The sequence below is a fragment of the Heloderma suspectum genome, chromosome 5 (genome assembly GCF_057233095.1).
Source record: "Heloderma suspectum isolate Gila_16-S chromosome 5, 16-S_ref, whole genome shotgun sequence".
Taxonomy (NCBI): domain Eukaryota; kingdom Metazoa; phylum Chordata; class Lepidosauria; order Squamata; family Helodermatidae; genus Heloderma; species Heloderma suspectum.
In genome coordinates, this window is record NC_139462.1 from 128,767,966 (window position 1) to 128,795,619 (window position 27,654).

Consider the following 27,654-nt stretch of genomic DNA (forward strand, 5'->3'; position numbering starts at 1 on the left):
ATAGATGGCACGGATCATCCCCAGGCTCCAGGCTCATAAGAGCAGTGTGGAGTGGAGCAAAAGGGCGCGTTTCTGAGGGCAGGAAGTATGGAAGTGATGATACAATGCTTCCTTTGCGTCATCTGGCCTCCCCACCCCAGCTCCAAGCTCCCGTGACTAGACAGCCAAAATCAGACTATCTAGCCATGAATGCAGGGTGGCTGAAGGGTGGAGGAGAGGATCCCCTCTGCTCTCCTCCCGCCATACATTGGGTAAGTGATCGCCTCTGAGTTCAGAGGTGGCCGCCTGTCCAGATAGGATTGCTCCCTTAGTATGGCTAAATGCCCTAGCCAAGAAATACCTAATCTGGACAATTTTTAAAGATCTATATTAATAGATCTCGTCAGTATCATATAGCTGAAATCACAAAGTTCATGTAAATTCACAAACCAGCCCCCTAAATATTTCACAGGTTTATACATCCATTTAATCCCACACTCTGAACTCAAGAAATCTTTAATTTCTTGAGCAACATTTAAACTAATAATCTTACTAAAGTGTAATTCTTTTATATCCTGAGATATTTCCAAAATCTCTAGCATTCTTAAGAGATTCTGGTAAAGATAGAATAGGATTGATTAAAGTAAGCATTGTATCATCAACCTAAGGACTCAACTTAAAATTGTGTGATCCTATACTAATTCCTGTAATAACATCTGAAGCTCATATCACTGAAGCAAGGGATTCATACATCTTACAAATGTAAGGCAGAGAGTGCATAGCCCTGCCTTGTGGCCCTATCAATCTGAATATTCTTTGAATTCTTACTATTAATTGATCGCCATAGGTATCTTTTATATTATTTATAAAAAGGTTGTCATCCCTATTTTCTCAGGAAGAATATACTTATAAATTATCAGAAAACCTGCTGGTTTAAAACCAGAGTTAAAGCTATCTCATGCTGGCTCAAAGATAGGAAATTGGAAATTAAGGCTGATGCCATAACAGGTTTGCCCCATGATCAATAATGATACTGTGCAATATTACAAATTGTGCTTGCTTACAATTATTTATTATTATTATTTATTAAATTTATTAATCGCCCATCTGGCTGGTCACCCAGCCACTCTGGGCGATGTACAACATATAATAAAACTGTTTAAAACAATAAAATTCTACAATAAAAACATTTTCTAAAATACCCTAACCCACCCCAAATGCCTGCCTGAACAACCACGTTTTTAATGCACGGCGGAAGCTCATTAAAGAGGGGGCATGACGGAGTTCCTTAGGGAGGGAGTTCCACAGAGTGGGGGCCACCACAGAAAAGGCCCTCTCCCTCATTCCCACCAGTCTAGCTGTCCTGGCTGATGGGACAGAGAGAAGGCCATCCGAGGCTGATCTTGTTGAGCGGCCTGTCTGGTGTTGCTGGAGGTGCTCCTTAAGATAGGCTGGGCTGAAACCATATAGGGTTTTAAAGGTCAAAACCAATACCTTGAATTTGGCCCGGAAAACAACTGGTAACCAGTGCAACTCCTTCAGCACTGGAGTGATGTGATCTTGCCAGCGGCTGCCTTTAATCAGGCGAGCCGCTGCATTCTGTACCAGCTGCAGCTTCCGAACCGTCTTCAAGGGTAACTCCTCCACGTAGAGTTCATTACAGTATAAACGAGAGGAGACCAGGGGATGTACTACCGATGATACAGATGGTCGGGAAGGAAGGGGCGCAACCACCGTATCCGATGGAGTTGATACCACGCTGTCCGGCTCACAGCTGACACCTGAGCCTCCATGGACAGCTGGGAGTCCAAAATGACCCCCAGGCTGCGGACCTGGTCTTTCAAGGGTAGCTATTCCCCATTCAACACCAGGTCAACATCCCCCAGCCTCCTCTTGTCTCCCACCAAAAGTACCTCGGTCTTGTCAGGGTTCAGCTTCAGCTTATTCCTCCCCATCCAGCCACTCACCATCTCCAGACATTTGGACAGGGATTCTACGGCCAACCTTGGTGAAGATTTGAATGAGAGGTAGAGCTGCGTGTCATCCGCATACTGATGACACCGCACCCCAAACCTCCTGATGATAGCCCCCAGCAGCTTCACATAGATGTTAAATATCATCAGGGAGAGGATGGAACCCTGTGGCACCCCACAAGTGAATGGCCACGGGTCCGAAACCTCCTCTCCCAGTGCTACCCTTTGGTACCTGCTGGAGAGGAAGGACCGGAACCACCGCAATACGGTGTCTCCAATGCCCAACCCCTCCAGGCGGTCCAGGAGGATACCGTGGTCAACGGTATCAAAAGCCGCTGAGAGGTCGAGGAGAACAAGGAAGGAGCATTCATCCCTGTCCAGAGCCCTCCTCATATCATCCACCAAGGTGACCAAGGCCGTTTCTGTCCCAGGCCTGAAGCCCGACTGAAATGGGTCTAGATAATAGGTTTCTTCCAAGTGTGCCTTCAACTGCATCGCCACCACCTGCTCAATCACCTTGCCCCAAAATGGCAGATTTGAGACTGGGCGAAAGTTGTCCAGACCTTGGGGATCCAAGGAGGGCTTCTTTAAGAGCGGTCTTATCACTGCCTCCTTGAGGGCTGATGGCATCACTCCCTCCTCAAGGGAGGCGTTCACCACCGCCCTGATCCCCTCACCCAGTCTCTCTCTGCAGCCCATAATGAGCCAAGATGGGCAAGGATCAAGTAAGCAGGTGGTCGGCCTTACAGATGAAAGCACCTTGTCCACTTCATCAGGAGGAAGAAGCTGGAACCAATCCCACAAAACCGGTTTGTCACAGGCCGCCTCTTGCTCACTAACTGTATCCACAGAATGCGGAGTAACACTCCTTATCCGATCAATTTTATCTGCAAAGTGCCTTGCCAAGGCCTCACAGGAGGTTCCAGAGCCACAGGACCGACCAGGCTCCGGACCACTTGGAACAGCCTCCTGGGACAGCACTCTGCAGACGCGATAGAGGCAGCATAATATTCCTTTTTTGCTGCCTTCACCGCCACATGATAGGCTGAAGATACAGCTCTAGCCCGTGTCTCATCGTCTTTGGAGCAAGACGTCCGCCACCGGCACTCTAGCCGTCTCACCTCCTGTTTCAGAGCTCGTAACTGTGGATTGAACCACGGTGCAGTCCGAGCCCTGTTCAGGGGGAGAGGGCATTTCAGAGCCACCCGATCTAATGCCCCAGTGATTGTGGCATTCCAGCCACCCACCAGGGTCTCAACCGAGTGGCCGTTGGCGTGCTCCAGAGAATCCCCAAGCGTGTTCAGGAATCCATTCGGATCCATAAGACGCCTGGGGTGGACCATTTTAATGGGTCCTCCGCCCCTGCGGAGGGGTTGTGGAACCGAGAAGTCTAACGTCACCAGATAGTGATCTGACCATGACAAGGGGGTGGTGGATATACCCCCAACTTCCAGATCACTCCCCGCTTCTCCAGAAACAAACACAAGGTCTAGTGCATGACCGGCTACATGGGTGAGCCCAGTTAGAATATGGTGCAGCTCCCAGGAAGCCATGGTCTCCATGAAGTCCCGAGGTGCTCCTGTGAGGATGGCCTCCGAATGTACATTGAAGTCCCCCAACACCAGTAAGTTAGGGGACTGCACACGCACATCAGAGACCACCTCAAGCACCTCGGCCAGGGAGTCAGTTGTGCAGCGGGGTGGACGGTACATTAGCAGAATCCCCAGACTGCCCTTCGGGCCCAACCTCCAATACATGCACTCAGCAACCTTGGTCTCCTGGAGAGGGGGTCTGGTGAAGACCAAGGACTCTTGGTAGATAACAGCCACTCCCCCTCCCCAATCCCCAGCCCTCGGCTGCTGTGCTTATGAAAATCCAGCTGGACACATGGCCTCAAGAGTTGGAGCAGCAGCCTCGGCCAGCCAGGTCTCCGTAATACATGCCAGGCCTGCACCCTCATCCAGGATCATGTCATGGATGAGGGAGGTTTTCTGGGTAACAGACCTGGCATTGCAGAGCAGCAAACGAAGGCCAGAAGATGGAGTCACGACTCCCCCAGCCATCCTTTGGCTCTGGACAACTTACTTTCCATGCACCCATGCTTTTCCTTGGTCTTTCAGGCCCCAATCCAGGTGAGGAGGATGGAGTGCTTGGGCCCAGCAAAGATACCCCATGTTGTCCTGGTCCTGTATTGCCTTATGAAGCATATGAGCCTTAGGGAGAAATCCTATGTCCCCTACAGAGTGTCTGGGGGACATAGGATTTTTCAGTTTCCTGGCTCCAAGCTCATAGACAGGGCTTCGAGCTCAGAGCCAGGAAACTACATTCCCCTCCCCCTTTTAGCTGGCACAGAGAGAACTACATCGGCTGCTTCTCTGTGCTCGTAAAATGGAGTGTGGTGACAGGGAGAAGGATGCGTTCCTGGGGAAGGGGAGGAGACCAGGGCGGCATTCCTATGATCTTTCCTATGGCCATCCCTGCCTCCTTCTCTCCCCCTCCCCGAAGTTTCAACTAGATGGGCAAACTTGCATATCTAGCTAAAATGCAGAGAGGTAAGCACGAGGCACCTCCCTCTCTACATAGGATATTCATAAGCCTCCAAGCTCAGAGGCTTACGAGTACCCAGAGCGCAACCCATAGGATTGCGCCCTTATTGCATTGCTACAGGAATCCTCCTGTGAGTTGACCCACACCTATTTGTTGCTTCTTAACAAGCACAATTTGTGACATTGCGTAACATCATTACTGATCACGGGGCATGTCGGTTAAGGCGTTAGCATTAGCTTTTAATTTCCTGGCTGTGTGGAACATAATTTTGTTTATTTGTTTGTTTGTTTACTGTATGTCATTTCTATACCACCCAATAACCGAAGCTCTGGGCGGTTCACAAAAATTAAAACCAAAGAGCACACAGTAAAACAATATAAAATATAAAAACATTAAAACCACAGTATAACAATACAACCAGAATAAAACCTAGCAGCAATGCAGTAATTTAAAATACAGATTTAAAACAGCAGAGCTAAAAAACTGGAATGCTAAAATGCTAAAAATGCCTGGGAAAATAAAAAGGTCTTCACCTGGCACCGGAAGGAATACAATGTAGATGCCAGGCGAACCTCACAAGGGAGCTCATTCCACAGCCCGGGTGCCACAGCAGAAAAGGCCCTCCTCCTAGTAGCCACCTGCCTCACTTCCTTTGGCAGGGGCTCATGGAGAAGGGCCGCTGTGGATGATCTTAAGATCCAGGCAGGCACATAAGGGGGGAGGCGATCCTTCAGATAACCTGGCCCCTAGCCGCTAAGGGCTTTGAATGTTAATACCAGCACTTTGAATCAGGCCTGGAAATGGACTGGCAGCCAGTGCAGCTGGAAAAGTACTGGTGTAATATGAGCTAATTGGCCAGTCCCTGTTAACAATCTTGCTGCCATATTTTGAACCAGCTGAAGTTCCCAGGCCATTTTCAAAGGCAGCCCCATGTATAATGCATTTCAGTAATCCAGACGAGAAGTTATCAGAGCATGGATAACTGTAGCTAAGCTATCTCTGTCCAAATAAGGGCATATTTGGTATACCAGCCTAAGCTGATAACTTGAGGCACAGGTGCTCTGTGCCACTGAGTTCACCTGTGCCTCAAGTGACAGTTCTGGGTCCAAGAGCACCCCCAGACTATGAACCTGATCCTTTTGCGGAAGTGCAAGCCCCTCCTGAACAGGTTGAATATCACCTAGCCAGGAACCACCTGTCAGGGTGGAAACTGAGCCCATAGAGCCCCAGAGCAGTTCTGATTCTGAGGAAGAACAGCAATCCGTGGGAGAGGAGCTCGCTCATCTCTCACAGGCACAGCAGCTGGCAGAGATTCCTCCTGCCAGCATTCCTGGGATAGATAGTGACCCTGGCAGTGAGAGAGCGCTGGAGGGGGGCTTGCTGGACGCTCGGTGCAGACGCAGGGAGCGACGGCAGATGGAGGGCACCGAAAGGAGGCGTTCTGCTCGTTTGGCACTCAGACAACAGTCGCGTCCCGAGGACCCAAGGGAAAGAGGGAGGATCTCTCCCTAGCCCATAAGTTCAGAGTCTTCCCGTGGTTCCCCTTCAAACGGGGACCAACTGCCTTACCTCGAGATTAGGCTACTCTGCTATCTTTCCCCAGTGCTGTTCCTTGCTTTGTTGCTAGTGATTAGTATCTGAAAGAGTCATAAAGGAATAAAGCCTTGGAAAGAATCCTCGTCATCTGTGTCCTGAGTATTGGAAGGGACTGCAAGAGGCAGCTAGGGCGCTCCTGACACCACCCACTAACAGTACCTCCGTCATGTCTGGATTCAGTTTCAGTTTATTGGCTCTCATCTAGTCCATTACTGTGCCCAGGCACTGATTCAGAACAGCCACAGCCTCACCTGGGTTTGATGAGAAAGAGAGGTAGAGCTGGGTGTCATCCGCATATTGATGGCACCTCAGTCCACACCTCCGGATAACCTCCCCCAGCGGTTTCATGTAGATTTTAAACAGCATGGGGGATAAAATAGAGCCCCATGGAGCTCCATGGCAAAATTGCCATGGTGCAGAGCAATAATCCCTCAGTACCACCTTCTGGAATCAGCCATCCAAGTAGGAGCAGAACCACTGCAGTGCAGTGCCTCCAGCTCCCAACCCAGACAACCTATCCAGAAGGTTGTTCAGGCAGGCATTTGGGGTGGGTTAGGGTATTTAAAAAAAAAAAATATGGTAAAATTTTATTGTTTTAAATTGTTTTATGGTGGGTTGTACATCGCCCAGAGTGGCTGGGTGGCCAGTCAGATGGGTGATTAATAAATTTAATTAATAAATAAATAAAATAAATAAAAGGATACTATGGTCGATGGTATCAAAAGCCGCTGACCGGTCCAGGAGAATCAATAGAGTCACACTCCCCCTGTCCCTCTCCCAGCAGAGGTCATCCCACAGGGCGACCAAGGCAGTTTCCGTTCCAAAACCACTCCTGAAACCCGATTGAAATGGATCTAGAGAATCCGTTTCATTCAAGAGTGCCTGGAGCTGCCCTGCAACCACCCGCCAAAGCACCTTGCCCAGGAAGGGGATGTTGGCCACTGGCCTATAATTGTTAACATCCTCCAGGTCCAGGTTAGGCTTTTTCAGGAGTGGTCTGATTACCACCTCTTTTAAAGAAGCCAGTACCACTCCCTCTCTCAAGGGGGCATTTAAAACCTCCTGGACCCAGCCAGACATCCCCTCCTTGTTTGATGTAATAAGCCATGAAGGACAAGGGTCAAGCACACAAGTGGTCGATCAGACTTAGCCAAGCACGTTGTCCGCATCCTCAGGCCTCAATAACTGAAACTCATCCAATAAAACTGGACCAGATGGTGCCCTGAATGCCTCTACCAATGGAACTGCATTAATCATGGCATCCAATTCATGACGAATCTGAGCGACTTTATCTTCAAAGTGCCATGCAAACTCGTCACAGCATGCAACCGAGGGTTACAAAGTCTCTCTCCCTGGCCCAGAACGTAACAGGCTGCGAACCACTGAGTGGACGACACTGAGAAGATGCAATGCTGGTGGAAAAGAACTGTCTCTTTGCCACCCTCACTGCCACAGAGTAGGCTCGATAATGAGCTCTAACCTGTGTTCGGTCAGACTCAGAACGAGTTTCCTCCACCTGCGTTCTAGCTGTCTCCCCTCTTGCTTCATTGCCCTCAGCTTGGGTGTATACCAAGGAGCTGGCTGGGTTCTGCTCAGAGGGAGAGGGCACTTGGGCACAATTGTGTCAACTGCCTGAGTCATCTCTGCATTCCACTTGGACTTCAACAGGAGCACCAGCCATACCAGCTAGGGATGGCGGATAATTTCTCCACAAATCTCCGGGAGGCCGAATGCCAACGCATTCGGCCCCCCGAATCGGTGGGGAAATTCTCCGCCCCCCCCCCCCCCGGGATGGGACTTACCTCTGTCGAATGTCCCTCTCGGCGGCGGGTCCCGGCGGCGTTTCGGCGGAGGCGGGGGCAGCAGCCGGTCTTCTGACCGGCTGCTGCCACCGCCATTTCCCAGTAAAATAAAATAATAATAAAAAAAACGTGATAGGCTATGTAACGATTTACATAGCCTATCACGGCTAGATTTTCAAAGTCAGCTGTGATAGGCTATGTAAATCGTTACGTAGCCTATCACGGCTGACTTTGGTGGGGGGGAAAGTGCATATCATTTAAAATGATAAAATATAAAATAATATAAAAGAGAACGCAACAGCTAAGAAGGGGCAGATAAGATCTTTATTTGCCCCTTTCTTCCTGGTCTTTAAAGCTGCGGCCCTCTGCTGCCACTATGTTCTACTAGTAACTGGTTGCTGGTATCTCTGGAGAGGCGGCGGGTGGGTCCTCATGTGCTCCTCCGTGCATCTCCAAGTATGATGCTAAGTGTTCACTGGCAGCCCCAGCTCTGAAATACCTGTAAAGGAGAGGAGTGGCTGGTCAGCTGATGGTTGTAGCAGCCAGTGGGAGAGGCCCCAGCAAACCAGCTTGTGATGACAGGCCCCACCCCAAACTCACTCTAACCATAAGCTTTAGCTTTAACTCTGTTCTTAAGCTGGCAGGTTTTTTTATCATTGAATTTCCCTGGTTTTTAAAAAGGAAATATATGATTACAGTGTTTTGAAACAAACAAAAATTCAAACTAAAGGACAAAACACTAAGAAGTCATTAACAGAGTAGACCTGTACAAACGAATAGGTATGTCCCTCTATGTTCAGAAAGGCTGACTTCTGAATAAGCCTGCACAAGGTTCCAACATAACTTTTCCCTTTCCCTCCCTATCCCTTCTTCACCAATGATCTATCAGTCAATGAGAGTGATTCCCTCAGTCTTCAAAATTACCTCATCTTAGTTGACAGTTCTCTGCTACTCCTTCCCCACTGTCAGAATGCTGACAGGAACATTGGAATTCCTCTCAAAATACTGGAGTGCTACAATATTCTAGGCTCTAGAGTGAAATTGAGCATGCCCAACATAACTTTACCAACAGTTGCTGCCATAGGCTCCCATGAGGCAAAAGAACCTTAATAACTTTTGAACTGCTGCTCAGAACTTCACTGAACCAATGAAAGGCGCAACTCCTTGACAAACCTGAATGAAGTACATCAGTAGTTTTCCCTGAAATTTGAAAGGAATATATGATATGAGTACAAATGTGTCAATTTTCAGCAGTTTTTAATTTGCTGTACTTGTGGACACTTTTACTGGATCACTTTGAAATGTTGTACTTCATTGGGTAGATCATAGATGCCAAGATTCACATTATTAGCTACACAGGTGTCATTTTTATAAGCAGTAGAATTTTGAGGCTTATAATGATGGAAACAGGATTTTTTTTGTTTTTTTGGCAATTCATCTTAACAAAAGGACCCCTCCTGTGCCCCTTTAAACTGTGCTCTAGCCAGTTGAAAAGCATGAATAATTTGCCTTGATGCGTTCCTTATTTGGGCACGGGTAGTCTACGTAAAGATTTATGTAGACTACGGCGAAAATAAGGGCAACGCTATTTGCGTTCCCCTTATTTTCGCTGTAGTCTACGTAAATCTTTACGTAGACTACCCGTGCCTAAATCAGGAATGCAAATGGTGGCGCCCATGGGCGCCGCCATTTGCATACGTGCTTTCCCCCCCCCCAAGTCAAACCTGAATGAACCTGAACACAGCCCACATGCTATACCAGGGGTAGGCAACCTTTGGCCCTCTAGATGTTGTTGTACTGCAACTTCCATCAGCCCTAGCCAGCATAGCCAATGTGAGGGAAGATGGGAGCTGCTGTCCAACAATATCTGGAAGGTCACGAGTTGACCACCCCTGTGCTGTACAAATGCATACCAATAGCTGGCTTCCACATACAGATCTGCTGTACTTGGTTTGAAAAACCTGCTACACAGGGCATCATATCAAGTAACCATCTGAACTGTCTTTAAAGACCTTGCTCTGGAAAGACAGGGTATTAATATTTTAAATCAATAAAGTAAGGCAAGCCCGTAATGGACACATAACCTCCTGGGTTGCCTGCAGACACCCCAGTTGTGTAATTAGAGCTGACTTCTACATAAAGGTAATTCCTAGTATCAAATATAGAATGGCTTAATTAATGAGTGTTATATGTGTGTATTTACTAGAACGTAGTGAGAGTGTGTCTGATCAAGCATTTTTTCCTACTGACAGCCACCAGCTCAGCCCACTTAGAAGATCTAGCTTATTTGGATGAGCAGCGGCATGCTCCCCTACGCACATCTCTTCGGATGCCTCGCCAGAGCATGGCTGGTGCTCGTACACAACAGGACCTAAGAGGTAAGGATGATGTATCTGTGATATATGCTAGGGTCTTCACAAACTTCTTGTCCTTGCTCTGAAGTCTTAGAAACAAAACACAGGCTCTAAAGTTAAAAAAAACAAGTTCTTCCACTATGAAGATGAATGTTAAACACTATGTAGCAGCAATCTCTCTACCACAGATGGCTAATAAATATTGACATGAGATATTCACAAATCGGGAAGTAACCTAGCCTAATCTGCTCTAGACCATGCTTTCCAATTTTGCTGCAGTAGTTTACCACAGCTGTCCAAAACATACATAAATAACACATTTAAGAGGAAATTCTATGGCTGCTAGACAGCAGCTAGATGGCCACAGGATATGTTGTTTTCTGGGAACCGACCTCAGAGCCCACTCTCCGAGGTCAGTTCCCAGAGAACCAACCTCCCCCCACTTTGGAACAGCCCCATCCTCCGCACTCACAAGAGGAGCACGGAGTGGCCGGAGAGGGGCACGGCTGGGGGTGTTCCAGGGCGGGGAAGGTGGAACTGCCTGTATGACACATCCTGTGTGTCGTACAGCAGCCTCCTTCCTCACTCCATTCCTCCCATGGCTAGACAGCTGCAATTGGCTGTCTAGCTGAAAAAGCAGGGCAGGAGAAGCGAGGAGGGAATGATCCCCTCTGTGCTTCTCCTGCCCTGCTTTGGATAGGCAATCGCCTCCGAGTTCAGAGGCGGCCACCTGACTAGATAGGATTGCTCCCTTGAAGTAATAAGATTTAAATCTAGTCAGAAATAATTATCTCTAATATCAAATCTAATGGCCACTTACCAACAGGTAGGACAGTGAAACAGAGCCACCTAGGGTGGCACTTAAGTGTTTTTAAGAAATTCTGCCTAGGTAGGCAGAAAATATTACTTTCTAAAAAAAAAAGTGAAAGAGAAAGAGAGTGATCCTCTCAGCCTGGGGCTGGATGAGATTTGCAGGTACAATGCCTTTCCTTAGAAACAGTTAGAAGTTGTGACAGTGACAAAAGCAAGAGAAGGGGATTGTCCCACCCCATTTAACAAAGACAGTATTTCTTTATCCACCTCCCCCCAGTGAGGCCAATTTCCTCCCTCCTCGCTGCTTTCAACAAGGAAAAATATAAAGGAACTCTCCCAGATAGTGTTGGAATAAACCCTCCCTTGCCCACTGTACTGCTGAGGTTGGGGTTGCTTGCACAGCCAGCTGTTCAGTCAGCCCCAACTCTCTGTAGTATTATTGGCTAGTCTTGACAGGGATGAGCCCACAGCAAAGTTTAGAGGAAGCAGGTCTGGCAGTGATTCAGAGCAGGTACCAAGATCAGGGGATTGGTAGGCAAAGACTGTGTATCAACTCAAAAGGGTCAAAACTCAAAGTCAGGAAGCAAAAGTGGTCAGAGAGAGGCCCTTCAGAACTCTGGACAGGTCCCCAGGAAGAGGTGCAGCTGAGAGAATCCCTAAGCCTGACTTGATGGAGAATTGAGCAGTCCTCTGGTCTGGAGTCTGGTGCTTGATTGCCTCTCCTCTTGCACACTGCCTGCCTGCAGTGGTGACCAGGCTCAGTGGCAGCCCTTGAAGGCGAGAATGCTGGCCCTTCAGTGAAGTCCTGTTCAAGGGCTGCAGTTGCTGGTGGTACACGCTCAAGGGTCTCTGGGTCAGGGGTCTCTGATTCAGAATGTCCTTGGCACCTTGACTGAGGCTCAGTCAGATCCCATGCGTCTGGTTATGCCATTGGCCTTTCTGGCTCAGATGCCCCCTCTCCCTCCAAGTCAATATCCAACTTGCTGCTGGTAGTCTGGACCATGACAGCCACCGCACTATAGCATTCCAGTTTGTAGCTGGTGATAAAGTATGGGGAGGCGGGTTTTAAGACATCCTTTCCTTTGTTGTACCACTCAGGTTGGAGGCTGCCCTGACCATCCTTCCTCCCTCCCCCCTACCAATGATTGTTTTAGGAGACCTCCACTCCCAGAAATGGGACTCTGTTTTTACCCTCCAGTGAGGAGAGGACCAAGCACAGGCTACTCTAGAACAATCAGAAAGCTAAACACAAAAAGGGAAAAGAGACTATGAAGAGTCTCTTCATAAAAGAGACACACTTCCATACCAGTGGGACTCTGTTCCATACCAGTGGGACTCCCAATGAATAGAGGACAAAGCACAGGCTATTCCAGTACAATCAGAAAGCTAGAAACAAAAAGGGAAAAGAGACTATGAGAAGAAAAGACTCTCCAGTGGTGGTGACCTGCAAGGTCTCTGCAATGTTTGTTTTCTTGCCGGAGAACAACATGGCCTACACGTGCAACAAGTGCAAGTTGATCACACTGCTGGAAGAAAAAGTAAGAGGACTGGAGCAGCGAATGTCGACCCTCCAGGGAATAAGAGAATACGAAGAGTCCTTGGACAGAATGGTGGAACTACAGCAGCAAAGTGAAGAACAGACGCTTGAAGAGCAAGAGCCAGCTGAGGCAGAAGAGGAAAATGCTGAGGTGAGGAAAAATGAAGTAGAGGATACTCCTTGGAAAAGGGTGACAGGAGCAGAAGAACTAGAAGCCACTCTGCACCAGTGGAAGCAGTGGAACTATGGAACCGTTTCCAGGTACTTGAAGATGAGACTGGAGGACAGCCAGAGATGACTTAGTGGATAAAGTAGCAGTTACGGGAACTCTGGGGGAAAGTGACCATGTTATACTTGAGTTCTTGGTTCTTGTTGTTGTTCAGTCGTTCACTCGTGTCCAACTCTTCGTGACCCCATGGACCATAGCACGCCAGGCCCTCCTGTCCTGCGCTCTCTCCCAGAGTGTGCTCAAGTTCATATTCATTGCATCGGTGATGCTATCTAGCCATCTCATCCTCTGCCATCCCCTTCTCCTTTTGCCTTCAGTCTTTCCCAGCATCAGGGTCTTTTCCAGAGAGTTTTCTCTTCGCATTAGGTGGCCAAAATATTGGAGCTTCAGCTTCAGTATCTGTCCTTCCAGTGAGCACTCAGGGTTGATTTCCTTTAGGATGGACTGATTTGACCTCCTTGCAGTCCAGGGGACTCGTAAGAGTCTTCTCCAGCACCACAGTTCGAAAGCATCGATTCTTCGGCGCTCAGCCTTCCTTATAGTCCAGCTCTCACAGCCATACATTACTACTGGGAAAACCATAGCTTTGATTAGACGGACCTTTGTCGGCAAGGTGATGTCTCTGCTTCTTACTATGCTGTCTAGGTTTGCCATAGCTTTCCTCCCAAGGAGCAAGTGTCTTTTAATGTCATGGCTACAGTCACCGTCTGCGGTGATCTTGGAGCCCAAGAAAGTAAAATCTGTCACTGCTTCCATTTCTTCCCCTTCTATATGCCAGGAAGTGATCGGGCCAGATGCCATGATCTTTGTTTTTTTAATGTTGAGTTTCAAACCAGCTTTTGCACTCTCCTCTTTCACCTTCAGCAAGAGGCTCTTTAGATCCTCTTCGCTTTCTGCCATTAGGGTGGTATCGTCTGCATATCGGAGGTTGTTGATAATTCTCCCGGCAATCTTAATTCCGACCTGTGATTCATTCAACCTGGCGTTTCTCATGATGTACTCTGCATATAAGTTAAATAAGCAGGGTGACAATATGCAGCCTTGTCGTACTCCTTTCCCAATTTTGAACCACTCGGTTGTTCCATGTCTGGTTCTTACTGTTGCTTCTTGACCCTCGTACAGGTTTCTCAGGAGACAGGTAAGGTGGTCTGGTACTCCCATCACTTTAAGAATTTGCCACAGTTTGTTGTGATCCACACAATCAAAGGCTTTAGCGTAGTCAATGAAGCAGAAATAGACGTTTTTTCTGGAATTCTCTTGCTTTCTCCATGATCCAGCAAATGTTGGCGATTTGATCTCTAGTTCCTCTGCCTCTTCGAAACCCAGCTTGTACTTCCGGTAGTTCTCAGTTCGCATACTGCTGAAGCCTAGCTTGTAGGATTTTGAGCTTCACCTTGCTGGCATGTGAAATGAGCGCAATTGTGCGGTAGTTTGAACACTCTTTGGCGTTGCCCTTCTTTGGAATTGGAATGTAAACTGACCTTTTCCAGTCTTGCGGCCATTGCTGAGTGTTCCAAATTTGTTGGCATATTGAGTGCAGCACTAACAGCATCATCTTTTAGGATTTTAAATAGCTCAGCTGGAATACTGTCATCTCCGCTAGCTTTGTTGTTACTAATGCTTCCTAAGGCCCACTTGACTTCACTCTCGAGGATGTCCAGATCAAGTTCAGTGACTGCACTATCATGGCTATTAGGGACATTCAGATCTTTCCTGTATAGTTCTTCTGTGTATTCTTGCCACCTCTTCTTAATCTCATCTGCTTCTGTGAGGTCCCTGCCTTCTTTGTCCTTTATCATGCCCGTCTTTGCACAAAACGTTCCCTTGAGATCTCCAATTTTCTTGAAGAGATCTCTAGTCTTTCCCATTCTGTTGTTTTCCTCTATTTCTTTGCATTGTTCCTTTAAGAAGGCCTTCTTGTCTCTCCTTGCTATTCTCTGGAACTCTGCATTCAGTTGGGTATATCTTCCCCTTTCTCCCTTGCTTTTCGCTTCCCTTCTTTCCTCAGCTACTTATAAAACCTCATCAGACAGCCACTTGGCTTTCTTGCATTTCTTTTTCTTTGGGACGGATTGAGTTGCTGCCTCCTGAACAATGTTACGGACCTCCGTCCATAGTTCCTCAGGCACTCTGTCTATCAGATCTAATCCCTTAAATCTATTCCTCACCTCCACTGTATATTTATAAGGGATATGATTTAGGCCATACCTGAGTGGTTTAGTGGTTTTCCCTACGTTCTTCATTTTAAGCTGAAATTTTGCAACAAGAAGCTCATGATCTGAGCCACATTCAGCTCCAGGTCTTGTTTTGACTGACTGTATAGAGCTTCTCCATCTTTGGCTGCAAAGGACATAATCAATCTGATTTCGATATTGACCATCTGGTGATGTCCATGTGTAGAGTCGCCTCTTGTGCTGTTGGAAAAGAGTGTTTGCTATGATCAGCGTGTTCTCTTGGCAAAACTCTATTAGCTTTTGTCCTGCTTCATTTTGTACACCCAGGCCATGCCTGCCTGTTATCCCGGTGATTTCTTGACTTCCTACTTTAGCATTCCAATCCCCTATGATGAAGAGGACATCTTTTTTGGGTGTTAGTTCTAGAAGGTGTTGTAGGTCTTCATAGAACCGATCAACCTCAGCTTCTTCGGCCTCAGTGGTTGGGGCGTAGACTTGAATTACTGTGATGTTGAATGGTTTGCCTTGGATTTGTACTGAGATCATTCTATCGTTTTTAAGATTGTACCCCAGTACTGCTTTTCCCACCCTTTTGTTGACTATGAGTGCTACTCCATTTCTTCTAAGGGATTCTTGCCCACAGTAGTAGATATGATGGTCACCTGAATTAAATTCGCCCATGCCTGTCCATTTTAGTTCGCTGATTCCCAAGATGTCAATGTTCAATCTTGCCATTTCATGTTTGACCACCTCCAGCTTCCCTTGATTCGTTGATCTGACATTCCAGATTCCTATACAATATTGTTCTTTACAGCATCGGATTTTCTTTTCACCACCAGACACATCCACAGCTGAGTGTCCTTTCGGCTTTGGCCCAGCCGCTTCACTCTTTCTGGTGCTACTTGGAAATACCCTCTGCTCTTCTCCAGTAGTATATTGGACACCTTCCGACCTGAGGGGCTCATCTTCCGGCGTCATCTCTTTTAGCCTTGTGATACGTTCCATGGGGTTTTCTTGGCAAGAATCCTGGAGTGGGTTGCCATTTCCTTCTCCAGTGGACCACATTTTGTCAGAACTCTCTGTCATGACCTGTCCGTCTTGGGTGGCCCTGCATGGCATAGCTTATGGCTTCACTGAGTTACGCAAGCCCCTTTGCCGCAACAAGGCAGTGATCCATGAAAGGGTATATCTTGGTTCTAAAGGAAGCAAAAGCTGAGTGTAGCCAAACGCATACCCTGGATTTTAGGAAAGCCAATTTGAATAAACTCAGAACAATGATCAGTAAGGTCCCATGGCAAGCGACTTTAATGAGAAAAGGAATCCAAGATGGGTGGGAGTTTAAAAAAAAAGGAAGTTCTAAAGGCACAATTACAAACAATTCCAACAAGAAAAAAAGTTGGAAGACAACAGAAGAAGACCCGGGCCCAGTGCTCTTCAACATTTGGCTGCAAAAAAGGCGGATGCTATTTAGGCTGCATTAATAGAAGCATAGCTTCCAAATCCTGGGAAGTACTAGTTCCCCTCTACTCAGCATTGGTTAGGCCTCATCTGGAGTACTGTGTCCAGTTCTGGGCACCACACTTTAAGAAGGATGCAGACAAACTGGAGAGCGTTCAGAGGAGGGCAACAAAGATGATCAGGGGACTGGAAACAAAGCCCTATGAAGAAAGACTGAAGTTACTGGGCATGTTTAGCCTTGAGAAGAGAAGATTGAGGGGAGATAGGATAGCACGCTTCAAGTACTTGAAAGGTTGTCACAGAGAGGAAGGCCAGGATCTCTTCTCCATCATCCCAAAATGCAGGACACAGAATAATGGCCTCAAGTTACAGGAAGCCAGATTCCAGCTGAACATCAGGAAAAACTTCCTGACTGTTAGAGCAATACGATAATGGAACCAATGACCTAGGGAGGTGGTGGGCTCTCCCACACTGGAGGCATTCAAGAGGAGGCTGGACAGCCATCTGTCAGAGATGCTCTGACTTGGATTCCTGCATTGAGCAGGGGGTTGGACTCGATGGTTTTACAGGCCCTTTCCAACCCTACTATTCTGTGATTCTATGATTCTGAGATAAATGTCTTCTGAAGTGGCCATTGCACCTGTCATTGTGTAACCTTTATGTAAAGTTGATATAATAGTTTTTACTTGCATTTGCTTGTTTTCGTCTTTGTTCCCCACCCCTCCTTTCTTTTGTATCATGTCTCTCAGATTGTAAGCTACTAGAATGCCAAAATGGTATTGCGGGCAGAGTTCTTAGGGTCAGACTGGATGTGATGGGATTTATGATCTCTATCTTTTGGAGGGGGTTTTGTTTTTGTTTAGTTTTGTTTACAGATCAGCAGTCCCATGTGGCTTTTTTGCAGATCAGGGAGGTGGTATTGGGAGAGAGGATATTTAACCTTTTCCTCCCATGCTGTTTCACCAATCTAAACTTCAGCCACTACAACCAAAAAAGCTGGTAATTGTATGTTTTCACCCACTGAACTAATAGCTTCAGAACTCACATTGGGGGAAAAGAATAGTAGGAAGGGGTTAAGCAAACTATTTCCCTATCACCACTTCCATGCTGTTCAAAATAATTGTGTGGGACTGCTAATTAAAAGAAGAAGAAAAAACACCTGTAGAGATCCTGATCGGTGCCACATCTAGCTTGACCTTTACTCTGGGGAGACCGAAGTTGAAATCCCCATTCAGGATTCAAGGCTCCAGTGTCCCCTGGAAATTGTCATTTTCCAAGGGCTACTGCAGTGTCCTGGTATGCTGCTGTGTAGTTCATCAGACACCAAAGAGAAGGCTAGATCTCCTTCTTTCCCTGCCCAAGTGCCTGTTGGCTGCTGCCACCCCTAGATAAACGGGGTTTAAAGAGAAGGTGGCTTGGGGGATCAGGCAGGTGGGTGGAATTGGTGTTTGAGAGGAGTTCCTCTTCAACTCAGATTTTCATCAGAGTCAGAAAAGAATTTCAGGGCTTGCAATACTTGCCTCAACATTTTGGTGAGTATTACAAGTCCCCTGAGACTTTTACTTCTGAGCCCCGAAGTGTGAGCTTGGGAGTATTTCTACTTATTGCTGTGCAACTGCTGCTTTTTGCTTGTGGCATGTTGCAGTCGGGACTGTACAGCTTGATTGGAGAAGAGGAGGGCTAGGCTGCTGACTGGATGATCCTGGCAGAGTTAGATGAGAAGGCGTTTGCATTCCTTCCAACTTCAGCGGTACACTGGCCAATACGAAATGTGCCTGTGAAGCTGTTTTCATGAACTCACTGAGATGCATATTTTTGATGTATATCAAAGCTGCTGGTAGGAGAGTATAGTACACTAACTGAAAGCAAATATGTTAGTCACTTCATGAAAACCAGTGCCCCTTTAATCATTTTAATAGCCTTTTTATGTGCCTTCTCCACTTCAGTTATATCCTTTTTGAGATGGAATAGCTATGGGGACTGCATGCAGTGGGTGTGTTTTAGAGTTTTATAATAGCAATGGTATGCAGATGTTTAACTGGATGTTACTGTTCAAACATTCAGAGGCCTTCTATTTTTTATTCCTCTTTACATGACCCAGGGCTGAGTCTTGGTGATGTCTGGCTAAAATCAGGCCCTGTAGAATGCCCAGGAACATGCTGTGTCCTGTTACTGCTATCCATGGACATTGCTATAGCTAGGCACATCAGAGCATGTGGCCCAAATCCTCTGAGCTGTGTCCTGAATCTTTTGAGCTGTCCCAATGATGTAATTCCACCTTAATCCAAACCTGCTTCTTCCCTCTGTGCTCAGTAGCCTTGCAGTGATTAGGGAATTTTAGGATTCACTCCCATAGCAGACTTATAGGGGGTACAGCATGAAGGCAACAGCCTTGAAAACTGCAGAAAGCACTGCCACCCTTCCTTCCACAGTGTGCTCATTCTCCCCACTCTATCTACCTTGCTTCTCTTACATGCTCACTGCTGTGAGCTTGCTTGCAAGGAAAATTCGAAGAGGGAGGAGGAAGGGCAGGATGGGCTCCCTATAAAATCCTAGTACTTCATAAAGCATCTAATTTTACTCCCCCAAACTGGAACTTTTGGCTTTTCCAAAAGCCCAGTGGTTTCAGCATAACAAGGATTTAATAAGCCTCCGCAAATGTCTCCCCACCACCACCTTTAACTTCTCCCACATAGCTGCAGGCAGCAGATTATACCAAAAGGAAGGTTAGGACTATGTGATGTCATGTTCCTGGAAGTACTGAGGATGTTGCATATAGAGTGCCTCATTGCTCCGCTACCAGGCATGGGACTTTTAAATAGGTTTTACAGTTTTAAAAAGGCATGAAAAAACCTTCAGCCACCTCACCTCATAAAGTTTACTAATGGCGGGTAAGAGAAGTTCTGAACTATATCTGACTTTATACAGACAACAGCATTTGTTTTTCTTCTCCTGCTCCTCCTCAACCAATTCTTCAGGAAAAGTGGGTTCCCTCCCTTGTGAGGATAGTCTGCTTAGTTAACACTTCTGGCATCAACTTTTGTGGACAGTGTCCACAAAAGCTGATGTCATAATAAATTTGTGAGACTTTAAGGTGCCACAAGACTTTTTGTTGTTGTTTTTGCTGCAATAGAGTACCACAGCTACCCCTCTGGGTTTTGTTTAACTAGTTACTAATCTATAAGAGGACCTGTCCTTTTATCCCATGACTGCCAGGTTTACTCAGGCATCTTTGGTGAGGAACATATGTCAAAAGATTTTTGAAAGGCCAAATATCTTTATCATTAGGCAACCCCTAAGTCCATCTGCAGCTTTTTCTGCCTCTCTCCCCATTAAGGGCATCATGGAAACGTAGTCTCTAAATAGCTTGAAATAAAATTCTGGGATACAAGAGAATGAATGGCTTGAGCTGCTTCATTGGGTCCTGACTGCAAACCGACTGGCTTACAAGGCCTTGCTGAGTTCCAGCAAGCTCACTTTTGAGCCCAGTCAACATGATCTTCAATGTATCTTCCCTTAGTACTAGTGATCTACCAGGCTTTCTTCTTAATAAATACTTATTAAGTATTGAAATACTTTCAGTACTTATGGGGGGGGGAGATAGAATACTTCTACCTCCAGCCCTAAAGAGACAACAGTTAGAAAAGCCTTTTAGGGGATTCCATTCTAGAATAAGGTGCAAGTTGCAGAGTGGCATTGTTCAGGACTTCAAAACATTCTATTCAATTAAACAGCAAACAAGAATCTTCAACTTGATCTTGGAAAAGGGCTCTGTGCCTCCATATAATCTATCAGTGAAAGTTTTGTATGTCTAAGTATTCATCTCTGCACATCCAAAGAGGGAGCCCTCCTTATGCTTTCCATTAATTAAAAGGAATGTTGGTGCAATTGTGCACACAATTGCATATTGTTGTTTTTAGAAGTACTCAGTGGACTGGTTTGCACATAATGGTAAGTAACAATTCTGAGGAAACTGTGGCTTATCATTGACAAACAGCAGTGTCTGTAAAGTAGTGGTCAAGATCGGTGCTTGTAAACACTAGCCAATCACTCCTGCTGTAGGCAGGAGCAGCTCAACAAACCATGGACTTTACATTGTGTGTGAATCCAGAAATCTGGCTTGTCTGTTCCCCAACAAGCCAGAGTCAAAAGCCACAGTTCGTTGTTGGCTTATGTCCCCCAGAACTATGTCTTACCATTATGTCTGAACTGGGCCACAGATTCAGTGTACATGATCTCATGGCTTACTTGGAGGTAAAAACAGTTTCATGTGCACCAGTTGAAGGAATGAGAAGCTCTGGCAAGAGCAAACTTGTTCATGTGCCAATTCCAGTATTATAGAGAATTTCTGTAATTTATTGGAAGACAACCAGAGGAGAATACCCAGAACAGCCAATGTATGGAAAATTTACAAAATGGAATCCAAAATATCTGTTCACCCCCATTTTTAGTCACTATTAAAAAAGAGAGGTTAAGTACCTTTAGAGACCACAAAATCATTTCCCCTTCAGTTACATCATTCTTAGCCTTTTTTCACTTTCTGAGTTCTCTACATCTGAATAGAGCAGCACTATGGTAGCCAATGACATCTGTGTTAAGACAAAACCACACTATTGTCCAGGACTGGAAGATGATGCTGTATGCTTCCCTAACCATAACTGATTATAGAACTGCTGAACTGTATATTCTTTATTCCTTCGCAGTACGTTTTGCACCTTACAGACCTCCCGACATCTCTCTGAAACCACTGCTTTTTGAGGTGCCCAGCATCACCACAGAGTCTGTATTTGTTGGTCGGGACTGGGTGTTCCAGGAGATTGATGTACAATTGCAGAGTGCTGATGCCAGTGTGAACAGAGGTGTGGTGATAGTTGGAAACATTGGCTTTGGAAAGACAGCAATCATTTCCAGACTAGTAGCGCTGAGCTGTCATGGCACACGCATGAGGCAGATTGCCTCCGACAGTCCACATGCCTCCCCAAAACGTAAGTGGAGAGATGTACTAGTTGGATTAACCTGTTGCATGTTTGTATAGGTTACATAGTATCTGAGAAGGACGTGCTCCTCTCCCTTATACAGGCAGGTTGAGACAGTTCTTTGCACTTGTGGGTGTAAACATTCCTTTGTAAGGATTGTGGACTAATCATTTTCCAATCTTGTACTATATGAGCTTCCAGTGAATTAGGGTGTCTTCCCTTTTATTGCAACATCGGTTCAGGTAAGAGTGTTGACAGCAGTCTGCCTATGGTTATGTACTTTTGTGTGGAAAGCACCCATTTAACTGAAACACCTTGATGCCAAGCCTATTCAGTGAGGATAGATACAAAGAATTATTAGATACAAAGAATTATTAGCCTCACAATTATAGAGTTCTCCGTCTGGAAATCTGACAGAGGTCAAACTGAAGGATCTTATGGAAAGCTATTTTCAGTGGCCAGCAGTAGAAGTCAGTTTGGGTTGTTTTAATCTACAAAATTTTGGATGAGTTTTGTAGTATTTATGCATTTCCAGCCTTCATGGTGATTATAAACATTCAAATGAAGACATGCTTGTGGGCGGGGGGCACTGTAGCCGTGCCTACATTGTAAGCAGTCCTAGTTTCATATGGAGCCATTTTGGTTTGGAGTGCTTAATGTTCATCTTCCCCTTTCTCTATTCCTGCATTTGACTTTCATTTTCTGACCCTTCCAGTTTATTGACTTATGTAAGGGTCATTGGGCTGTCCCTTGCGATGCATGGATATGATTTACTTGCCTCTCTCTCAGATCTAGGTCTACAATAAAAAATAAAAAAAAAACATTTACAAGAGTGGTGTGATATTAGGATGCTATGTAATCTGTAAGACTCTGGATCTTTTTTTCTCTGATTGGGGATAGGGAAACAGAGTATGGATCACACTCTTTTTTCATATTTCACAACCACAATTCCTTGCACTGAGTTCATAATTATGATAATGTATACAGAGTGAGATGGAGAACAGATTAGGGTGTTTCTCCCATCCTCCTGATTGAATGTACGCACAGACCCACTACCTAACACTATATCCTTAAAAACACCGGATAGACCCCTGATTGCATTCTGCCAAGATTAAAATCCTAAGTAACCATTCCTGTTTACTGAAAGCCAGCCCAGAGAAGGATTTACTGGAGCACTCTGGAAGGGACGGAATGATTGCTGATCCCCCATCTTCCCACCCCTGGTTTCTGCATTGCAGATGTTGATGCAAACCGAGAGCTTCCCCTAACTCAGCCACCTTCTGCTCACTCCTCCATCACCAGTGGGAGTTGCCCTGGAACCCCAGAAATGCGCAGACGTCAGGAAGAGGCTATGCGAAGGCTTGCTGCACAGGTATTTTTTTTTCTTTTAAATGTCTCCTTTTCGTTCTGTTTTCAGTTGTCTCTTACCAAAACATGAATATGGATGCAGCAAAGCAAATACATTCAAGAAAGATGTTAATATATTTTAGGCACCTTTACAATTAATAAATGATAATATATTAAAATGGGAATAGTGGAATCCATCTTCCCCATTTTATGATTCCAGAAATATTACTTCTGCTTACATAGAAGTTCCAATAATGGTAGAAGAACCACCTCTTGGGGTTATTCCTTCACCACTGTCAAGTAGGAATTCTTTCCTGCAAGGTGATACCAGTAAATATTCACTTTTGTTTGTTTGTTTTAAACAGTGACATCACTATATGAAGGCATTGTTGAATTAAATGACCAGTGTTGGGGGGGGGGGGCGGAATTAAAGAAAATCAGCTGCAGCGAATCCTAAGCCATAAACTGTTCTAAAAACAAAATGGAATCCCTGATGTAGTTTTGAATTATCCAGTAAAGATAAGTAAGGAAAAGGACAGAACAAATCTTTATGTTATGCTAAGATGAACCTTTGTCCCTGCTTGGTTCGTATGAACAGAGGCTTCCTGAATGTTTCACTTCATTCTCTCTTATGAGAACCTTTTGGATTCTCCCCACCAGTACCCTCAAGGGTTTTAGTCAGCTGCAATTTGATGCCCAATTTATTTATTTATTACATTTTCCTCCAAGGAGCCCAAGGCAGCATACATGATCCTCCTCCTCCTCTCGATTTGATCCTCACTACAGCCCTAACAAGGTTAGGCTGAGAGTCAGTGACTGGCCTAAAGTCACCCAGTAACCTTCATGGCTGAGTGGGGACATGAGCCCAACTCTCCCCAGTCCAGCACTCTAACCACTATACCACTATACCACACTATACCTGGATTGGCTCTCCAATCCAGTACTTAATGTGAGTTTTCCATAGCCCCATTTTTGTAGCCCTCATAGAGGTAGGACTATATCTGTAAAAGGTTCTAGGTTTTAGATGTTCTCTTCCCACATATTCTTTGCCTCCTCCATTGCTTAACCATAGCTCTTGTGCTACTATACCAATTCTTGACCAAAAAGATAACAGTCTGAATTTTGCAAATATCTTCTATTGGGTTCAGAATAAATATTCATATTGAGAACAGATAATTGATCTGCATGTTGTAGTTTGAGGACTGAATTTCACTTTGGGCAGATGTAAATAGCTTTATGGCCATGTGTTGATCTGCACACTGGTCCTTCGCAAAGCACTGTAGCTTCTGTATGTAGCAAGATGTTTGGAAGGTGCATGTTAGCCTTTGTGCTCTTGCATCATGAATGAAGACACAGTAACTGGTTTCAACTATGATCCCTAACTTTATTAACTTGACGGGTCTGATTTGCAACACTACTTAAAGACAGCTCCACACCTTTTCAGTGTGGGCACCTGCTGCCAAGGTGAGAGCTAAAAATGCAGTTCCTGCAATAGACTTTAGAAAGGTGACGCTACTGAAGTTCCAAGCATCAGATCACTGCTAGAACCAATTTTGCCCTTCATTGCCTAAACACTTTAACTGTGCACTGTGGAGGGCCTTCAAACATCATTGAATTGGTCAGTGTTGTGTTTAATGAGGCCATTGGAGCCCAAAGAGTAGCTTACCTTCCCAGGTCTCCTTGAGCTGTTCAGCCTTGAGGGGTTGGTTTGGCAAGCCTCACTTCACCAGGCTCAGGGCGCTCATCAGTTATGTCCTAATAAATAACAATGGTCCACAATTACAGGGAACCTCTATCACCCAACTGACTACTGTACCAAGCAGACTCAAGTCCCCTAGTAGCCAGTCCAAACATGGAACCACACCATTCCTACTTGGGCCCCCACAGGTTAATCCTGTCCTGTTGACATTTACGTGGGTGGGCAGACTTGCTGCCAAAGTGGCTGCAGGGGAAACATGGCTGCCTTGAATGGGAGTGTCCATGCCCCTCCCCTTGCTGACCATCCTGCATGAGACATTGTAGCCAGCATGGTCTTGGGTCTTCCTCCCTTTCAGGGGTAGAGGCAAAGATGCCAGCAGAAAAAGAAAGAAAGGTCTGCACGTTTGACTCTTTTAGAAATCCAAAGTGAAACTTGGAGCTGTAGTCTTATGACACGATATACCAAGCAGTGTTTTCTAACAAACAAGTTAGAACCTGTCACTGCTTATATCAGCAAAGAGCTGTGCTGTAATTCTTCAGATGGCATGGCAGTTGCAATAGTTTTAAAGGACTAACTTCCTTTCCATTCAGTTCCTCTTGTCACAGACATTTAGCATGGGGTCCTTCCTCTTGTCCCAGTGAATAAAAACTAGCAAGCAAATGCCTCTTTCATTTCACATCTGTCCCTTGAGGAACTGATGTTTGTTTCCCCTTTTGTAGGTTGTTGCTTATCATTACTGCCAAGCTGATAATGCCTACACCTGTCTTGTGCCAGAGTTTGTACACAATGTGGCAGCCTTGCTCTGCCGCTCCCCCCAGTTTGTTGCCTACAGAGAACAGCTGTTGCGGGAACCACATCTGCAGAGCATGCTTAGCTTGCGATCCTGTGTTCAGGATCCCCTGGCTTCTTTCCGGAGGGGGGTTCTGGAGCCCTTGGAAAGTCTTCATAAAGGTAATGAAAAACATGAGTTTACTTTGATAGCAGCATATGACTGAATCATGATTTTAAAGCATAGCCTGAATAATTTTTGTGTATGTATTTCTCCCCCTTCCCCGACCCCCACAAACTCTCAGAGCGGAAGATCCCCAATGAAGATTTCATCATATTGATCGATGGCTTAAATGAAGCTGAATTTCACAAACCTGATTATGGGGATACAATAGTATCATTCCTCAGCAAAATGATAGGGAAATTTCCAACCTGGCTGAAGCTGATTGTGACAGTTAGAACAAGTCTACAGGTAGGTTGGGGAGTAGTTTTTCCACTCTTAAGTACAGTTCGTGCTTATTTCTCACTAAACATCAGAATATGGACAACTCTTTCCATTGACGGCAGCTTCAATTAGACCTGGTATGACCATTTATGGGTTTGGCCTGCTTGCCAGAGCTGAAGTGTCACTTCTCAGGAGTGAATGACGCTTACAATTCAAAGAAAGGGTCTCTTCCGACCCAAAAGGCTAACAAGTTAAGAATCCAGAAAGTTCGATGAGAGAGCTCGATGAGTTCAATGAGGACTTCTGAACTTTTATGGTTGTGCCTCATCATAAACTGCTTTTGATATTCCTCTAGCTTTCAAAAGCAGCTTTGGGCGCAGTGTAGAGGGCTGATATTTTAAAAAGTAAAGCAACCCTCTTGGCACTTGCAGTTAATCCTATAGTGGGCCAAGCATTCCTTCCTCTGGACCATGCATCAGCATTGATGCAGGAGAGCTATCCACTCAAAAGTTTACCTGTGCATTGCAAGTCCAGCTGTTACTCAGACTGATGGTGGCTACTACTGCAGTAGTGCCTTTTGCACAGTTGAGGATGACGATGCTCAAAAATTGGTGTATCTGGGTATTCAGCCCCCTCTGGGACACCCATCATACCCGTCTTTGTGTACCCCGACGTGACAGACACTTTGGTGTGGTGTATAGACCCTTCCAACCTGGGTGTGGGACTCCTGTTTCTCTAGCCTTCCCCATCTCGAATCCTAACCAGAGATGTGTCCCTATCAGGGTGGGGATCTCACTGTGGGCCCTTGGAAATGCAATGGGTGTGGACCAAGGCAGAATCCACTCATTACATCAATTTCTTGGAATTGTTGGTAGTTGAGAAGCCCCTGCTGGCTTTTGAGACCAAGCTCATGGGTCGCTTGGTTCAAGTAGTCTCGGACAATACCACCACCATTTCCTACTTGAACAAGCAAGGGGGTAAGAAATCTCTCCTTCTGATTGACCTAACCCTCAGGCTCTTCAACTGGTGCATCTCCTATCTGATTGGTGTGGTTGCAGTGCATGTTGCTGGGGTGGACAACGCCATAGCCAACCAGCTGAGTTGGACCTACTCCATTTTCCACAACTGGAAACTAGATAGGGCAATCTTTGCAGATCTGTTTCACCTTTGGGGCACTCTGGAGGTGGACTTGTTCGCCTGGGTGGTCAATGCCATTTGCCCAACATTTTGCAGCAGAGTGGGGGTGGACAAGAAGTTTATGTCTTCCAGTGGACAGGAATGCTATTTTATCTTTTCCCACCCTTCCTGCTTTGCAAAGATAAGGGCAGAGGGGACAGATTGTATCCTGATCATGATATGGTGGCCAAGGCATCCTTGGTTTGCTCCTCTATTTCAACTCTCCCATGGGGAGTGTCATTGGCTTCCATCGATACTAGACCTGATCACATGGGATTGAGGCAAGATACGCCATCCAGACCTTGACACGCTATGACTAACAGTATGGAGGGTCTGTTGACCCTTTTCTACCCTTTGGTCCCTGACATGGTAAAACACATTCTGGATGCTACTCACAAGCCATCTTTGAGTTTTACAATTTATCTTGTCTCTTTATGACAAGGGTTTAAAACTTTCTTCCCTGAGAGTATATCTTTTGACTGTCTCTGTTTCTCACTCTCAAGTGGACAGTTTCTCTGGTTTTTTGCACCCTCTCACTAACCAGTTTCTTTGGGGTGTATGGAGTCTTGCTCCTCCATTCAGCTCCTGGTACCGACTTAGAGTTTATTAGTTGTTCTGCAGGCCTTGACTGCCAAGCCATTCAAACCACTTGCAATGTCAGATTTCCATCTCCTGTCTTGGAAAACTGCCTTTCTGGTGGCTATTACATCAGCCTGTCACTCCAGCGAACTGTGTGTGTCATATACATCTTAGACACCATATATGGCTTTCCACTGTGATA

At 45.8% G+C, this 27,654-nt stretch overlaps 1 protein-coding gene across 1 annotated transcript in view; it reads left to right on the top strand.

Annotated features, from left to right (window-relative positions):
* Positions 1-27,654, top strand: part of TANC2 (tetratricopeptide repeat, ankyrin repeat and coiled-coil containing 2) — a 529,014-nt gene that overhangs the window by 415,587 nt on the left and 85,773 nt on the right. The window contains exons 10-14 of the mRNA XM_084857421.1: positions 10,150-10,275; positions 21,166-21,447; positions 22,677-22,810; positions 25,204-25,435; positions 25,558-25,724. Coding sequence (XP_084713547.1) covers positions 10,150-10,275; positions 21,166-21,447; positions 22,677-22,810; positions 25,204-25,435; positions 25,558-25,724 — 941 coding nt within the window. The remainder of the gene's footprint in view (positions 1-10,149; positions 10,276-21,165; positions 21,448-22,676; positions 22,811-25,203; positions 25,436-25,557; positions 25,725-27,654) is intronic.